The following is a 5,998-nucleotide window of genomic DNA, read 5'->3' as shown; positions in this document are numbered from 1 at the left end:
GAAGGAAGGAAGGAAGGAAGGAAGGAAGGAAGGAGAGGAAGGAGAGGAGAGGAAGGAAGGAAGGAAGGAAGGAAGGAAGGAAGGAAGGAAGGAAGGAGAAATCAGCTGCCTGGTTTCAAGTGTAAAAATCAACTCATTTAGCTCAGAAAACACAAGCTGTTGTTACCCCAAAGGCTAGCCCACCCACCTACAGATGATCATCCTCCCCACTGGCTCATTCTACCTTACTACAAAGCTCAAGAATTAGGAATTCAACCTTGAGGCACCCATTCCAGTTCACGGTAAAGGTTAATTTACGCAACAAACCTTGCTGGTGTCAAGCACACAGATCTGCCCTGGCCTCTGTAGCGTGCCAGAAAAGGCTGCCAAAGGCCACTTGCACACTGAGTCACCAACCACTGAGGCGTCTCACAGGATGGCCAGGAAGCTCACTCACCTAGAGGGCTGAGGGCAGCTGCCACGCTCTCCCCTACGTTCTTCAGGAAATTGACACTGGGATCCTCTGCCGGACCAGAAGCTGTTGGTTTTCACAAGAAGAAAAATGAGCTCGAATTCTGTGACTCTGCTGCTTATCACAGGGCTTCTGTGCCAAGGTCCCCATCATCTAGGTAATCACCATCCTGGGGACCCCCTTGACCACACTTGGTGCTTCTCTTCCCTCCCACACTGCACCCTTGGTTTCCCAGTGAGTCAAATTGTTGGGCCAGAGGCTTAGTACAACCAGTATATAAATATTGACCTTGTCCTAGATATGCTGTTTACTCAAAATCAAACAACTAATCCAGCTGGCTGTTCTGGCACAAGTCTGCAATCCAAGCACTCAAGAGGCTGAGGCAGGAGAATCTCAAGTTTAAGGCCCTCTTGTGCTACATGGTGAGTTCCAGGCTAGCCTGAGCTATAAAGAGACCCTGTCTCAAGGAAACAAAAATTAAAAAGCAGAATCCCAAAATCTAGAATGCAGAGCTATGAGTGAGTTTTTTACTTTTAGGTTTTTGAGACAGGGTCTTATGCCAAAGTTGGCCTTGAATTCCTGATCCTTTTGCTTCTACCTCCTGAGTCCTGAGATTACAGTATCTGTGCCACCACGTGGGCTTTGTGACTGTGGCGTTTTGTTTTTGTCTTTTAAGATTTGAGCAACTTGAAGGGCAGGGCAGGGCAGCCCTGGGGGGACAGTAGTGGCCTTAGGCACTTAGCCACCTGTTTACTCAGTTGTAAATGGAAATACATTGTCTCTGCAGGGTTCTTAAGAGATCTGATGATGTGGCTAGGACAGACTGTAGCACAATGATAGAACCCGCATGTATTGTGTGCAAGGTCCTACATTAGGTACTAAATTCAACTGCTATATCCCTGGGGTGGGGGGGCCGGGGGGATGTGTAGTATACAGCTTATTGTGGGCACTGCTGGACTTTAGGCTATGGGGATAGCTTGACCAAGGGCCCACCTGAATTGACTGGTTACTCATGACACCCCAAAGCCAGTTCAAATACCAGCCTTACCTGACTCAGCTGTAGGGCAAGGGCGAGCATCCCCTGCCCGAGGAGGCCGTGGGCTCCAGTTCCCCGGTGGACCCATCTCCCAGACAGGCCAGCCAAAATGTCCATGTTTCAGCTTCCGAAGCCAGCGGCCATGATGGTGAAAGCCCTGGGCAGGAAAAAAACAAGGCAGGGCAGTGAGGGGTCAGGGTTTCCAGGTTCCACCACCCTGTACTCCCTAGAACTGCAGAGAACCAGCTCACATCAGGGAGGTGGCCAAAGGGGTTGGGAAAAATGAGCTTGCTGTGCTCCCTGTGCAGGCCCTTCCCCTCGCAGCTGCTGCACAGGTCATAGTCTGGGCACACGCTGCACTTGTAGCGAGTTCCCACCACAGGCCCATTGCAGCCATCACAAATCACGTTGGGGTGCACCATATTTCGGGATGCCTCCTGAGCACATGGTGGGCGATGGTCCCGCCGGCACTCCTTCTTCTCTGCAAGGAGAGTTAAAAACTTTTAGAGCAAGTCCCTGAAGTTCTTCCTTGTCACTGCAGCCCTGCTGGTCAGAGTCCATCCAGAATTCAGTTGCTTAGGACAACCTCATGAGGTCAAGAAGTCCCACGCCCTGCAACTGTTCAACAGCAGGAGCCCCGCCTGCACCTCCCTCAGCTCCCAGCCCCTAGAGCTCATCCTCATCCTGACCCTTTTTCTATGAGAGGGAAGCTCCAAAGGAATCACTCAGACTCAGGCAGTGCCCTAGGGCAGCCCCATACCTTTAATGTAGATGCGGAAGATGTCATCTTTCACATAGGACATGGCCATTGTCAGCTCCTCATCACTGGAAAAGGCAACCAAGTCCCCGTCCTCATCTGTGTGGTTTAAGAGACAATACATCAGAGCCAGGGACACGGCTCAGGGGCCAAACGCTGACCTAGCAGGCACTAGACAAAAAAATAGACAGCAGAGGCACCCAGCTGCATATCCACTGCTGCAATGGACAGACAGCCCAAGGCTAAACAGACATCTGCAGAGGCTCTAGGCTCAGCCTGGATGCTGGGGCAAGCAGCGATATGGCCATTCACTCTGACACAAACTGGATGGTCCTGGATTACAGTTCTGCACAGAAGGCAGCGCACATGTGAGTGTGGGCCCAGCCTCCCGCCAAAACAGGGTGTCGAGCTCTAGGAGTTGTAATTACAAGTAGTTGTAAGCCGTCTAGTGTGAGTGCTAGGAACAGAAGCTGGGTTCTCTGGAAGAGCAGCTTTAACCATCGAGCCATCTCTCAAAGCCCTCTGGCTTTGTTTTTATGTTAGCACACTGGTACTGGGATTGCAAGCAGATGTGTATGTTTACAATTACTCTTCAAGCTCCTCATATATGCCAAACCACACATGTGCAGGCTGGGCTAAGCCTGTGGGCAAACACTCAGCCAGCAACACTACCAACAGCCCAGTGCCTACCAACCAAAGACCAGATCAACTAAACATGACATATCCAAACAGATTATTACACACACACACACACACACACACACACACACACACACACACACACAAAATGAATTATCACCCAGAGATGCAGCATTCAGGTCCTTGCCTAGCATATGCAAAGCCCTGGGTTCACGCCCCAGTACAGGAGAGGGAAAAATACTGGTGAGAGCTACAATACAAATGGGCCTCCCACATATTAATAAGTGAGCGAACAAAACTACACAGTAAAACTCCATTTATACACTAGGCAGTGGTGGCACACGCCTTTAATCCCAGCACTTAGAGGCAGGCGGATCTCTGTGAGTTCAAAGCCTGGTCTATAGAGTGAGTTCCAGGACAGTCAGGGTTATACAGAGAAACCCTGTCTTGGAAAACCAAAATAAATATTGACAAAGATTTATAAAACAAGAGATTCTAAATTGAACATGATAGCGGTTACACAATTCATTAAAAAAAAAAAAAAAAAAAAAAAAAAGGCAAGGAGCTTGGAGGCAGCTAGGTAGTTCAAGCCTGGCAGGCATGAGGCCCTGGCCTGGATCCTTAGCAAAATATAAAGCAGAGGACGCTGAAGGGCAATTTAGGCGTAAGAGCCAGCCAGGCTACACAGTGAGACCTGTCTCTGCTAATACAAAAGAATAATCTTTATACACTTTTTACTTCCGAGACAGGGTTTCTCTGTGTAGCCCTGGTTGTCCTGAAACTCACTCTGTAGTCCAGTCTGGCCTCGAACTCTGTAGGCCCCCTTCCTCTGCCTTCCAAGTGCTGGGATTAAAGGCGTGCGCCACCAGTGCCTGGCCTCTTTATACACCTTTCCTGGGTGAATTACACAATCACTCAGTTACACGGAAAATTTTCTGGCCAGGACTAGTGATGAACACCTGTGACCCCTACACTGGGAAACAGATAAAGAGGATTGAAGTCGAGTGAGGCCACCCTAAACCACACGAGCGTTCAAGGCCAACCAGGCTACGTGGCTTTACCTCAAGAAGAAAAAAAAAAAAAAAAAAAAAGACCGCCGGTCCAACAGTCCTCCGCCAGATCTTAATACCGTCCCCTCCCAGAGGGAGGGCCTTGGCCGCTGCTCTCTTGTCAACAATTCCTAGCCCCACCCCACGCAGCCACCAGCCACTCCAACGCAAGAGACTGAGCTAGTTCCGGGGTCCCCGACCTCCCCGCCCCCGCCGCTTGTTTACCCGCGTCACTCCTCTCCACCTCACCTCCACGTCTGTCTGTCCGTCCTGTTCCCGCTCTTCCGGGGCTTTACCTGAAGCCACCGCCACCCTGCGTTACCGCCTCACAGTCGGCGGGAGGTCAGCTGTCACCCCAATGGCCGTCTGACACCCCCGGTCCCCGGGGAGGCAGAGGACGCCCCGCCACGTCCTCGCCCAGACCGGCCCCACCGTGGCTTCCCCACCCCGGTGGCCCTAGCCCCTCACCACGGTAGTGCGCCTGGAAGCCGCCAGGCCGCAGCGCGGGGAACAGCGTGGCCACCCGGCTCAGCAGCCTCTCGCACGGCCCTGGGCCCGCCGCGGCCTCGGCTTCCGCCTCGGGCTCCGGGCTAACGCAGAAGCTGAAGCGGCGGATCTCACGGGCCGCCTCCTCCTTGCCCAGAAGATAGGCTTTCACGGTAAGCGACGCCATAATCGCAGACTCGGTAGGGACGAAACAGCTGGGCAGCTGCTCCTGCTGCGCCGAGCCCAGCTTTTATGGAGAAAACGGGAGCCCCGCCTAACATGGGGCGGGGACTCTCTGAGCCCCGCCCCTTCAGGCTGTTGGGACTGCGGCTCGGGAGCCCCCTTGACAGGGTCCCTATCAGGTATAGGAGGGGCGTCCTCGCTGCCAACTCCTTTTTCTCCCTTCCAAGACTAGGGTCACCCCAAAAGACCCTCCTCAGCCTCCACTTGTTGGGGAAAAGTCCGGTAAGGGTCCTAGACTAGGTGCGTCCCAGGCTTGGGCCTGCTTATGACTCAGCAGTGTAGTCCCCAAGCTGAGGGGGCATGGCCAGCACAGAAAGGTGCTTACTGTCAGGAGGCCAAACAAGCTGGTTCACAGGATGCTGTCCCGACCTTCCCAAGCTCAGTGTCCCAGATGGTAGCTCCCCTGCACCCCTCCCCCACTTTCTCACCCCTCCATCCTCCTTGGCAAGCCCCTAACTGGATAAAGGCATATCACCCCGTTAGGCCTGACCCAGTTTAACAAGGATCAAATTGGGAGGTGTTAGACACTGGGACGACTTCCCACAATCCCACCCTGTAGGAGGCTGGCCAGGACTTGTGAAGCATCAATGGTCAGTCCCAGACTGTTCATGGACACCATAAAGATTCCAAACAGCCCAGAGAGAGAGATTGATTGAGACTCTAATCATGGGGTGGGGGTGGGCATATCAGGGCTTATTGGCCTCATAGACAAAGACAACAGTCTACCTGCCTTCCAACTAAGAACCAAAATACCAGCCTTAGCCAGCCCTGTACTACAGGTTTGTAATCCCAGCTGTTTGAGGTGTTGAGGCAGGAGGATACCAAACTCAAGGTCTGTCTGAGCAGCTTGGTGAAAGTGTCTCAAAACAGAAAGTGATCCTAACATTTGGGAGTTAGAGGCAAGGGGTTCAGGAGTTCAAAGCCAGCCTTGGCTACATGAGGCCCACTCTCAAAAATAAATAAAGTAAAAATAAAATAAAAAATTAAATAAAAGGTTGACTATAGAATTTAGTAGGCATGCAGTTCATGGGGATTTATCTTAATAGGGATTACACCTCAGGGGAATTTGGTGGGGAATTTGGTGCATAGGGATACAGCTCAATGACAAAGCACCAAGTATGTGTTTTATCTGAGATTCAACCCTTGATACAAAAGCCAAACTAGGAAATGCTGCTTTGTGGGGCAAAAGTGACCTGTTAGCTGGGCATGATGCAACACATCTGTAACCAGCATCTGGGAAGCTGAGTCAGGAGGGGTTCTAATTCAAGGTTAGGGCCAGGCTTGCATAGCAACTTTACTTTCTTTTCTTTTTTTTTTTTTTTTTTTTTTTTTTTTTT

General features: G+C 51.5%; 1 protein-coding gene across 2 annotated transcripts in view; it reads right to left on the bottom strand.

Annotated features, from left to right (window-relative positions):
• Sqstm1 (sequestosome 1) overlaps nt 1–4,657 on the bottom strand; it is a 10,111-nt gene extending 5,454 nt beyond the window's left edge. For both annotated transcript variants that reach the window (XM_005350156.3, XM_013347400.2), the window contains exons 1-5: nt 4,401–4,657; nt 2,248–2,343; nt 1,739–1,968; nt 1,500–1,644; nt 437–517 (exon numbers count right to left, since the gene is read on the bottom strand). In XM_005350156.3, the coding sequence (XP_005350213.1) occupies nt 437–517; nt 1,500–1,644; nt 1,739–1,968; nt 2,248–2,343; nt 4,401–4,605 (757 nt within the window). In that variant the 5' untranslated portion in view covers nt 4,606–4,657. The remainder of the gene's footprint in view (nt 1–436; nt 518–1,499; nt 1,645–1,738; nt 1,969–2,247; nt 2,344–4,400) is intronic.
• Between the last annotated feature and the right edge of the window lie 1,341 nt (nt 4,658–5,998).

This window comes from Microtus ochrogaster, chromosome 7, assembly GCF_000317375.1.
Source record: "Microtus ochrogaster isolate Prairie Vole_2 chromosome 7, MicOch1.0, whole genome shotgun sequence".
Taxonomy (NCBI): domain Eukaryota; kingdom Metazoa; phylum Chordata; class Mammalia; order Rodentia; family Cricetidae; genus Microtus; species Microtus ochrogaster.
This window is presented reverse-complemented; position numbering and strand designations above follow the sequence as displayed.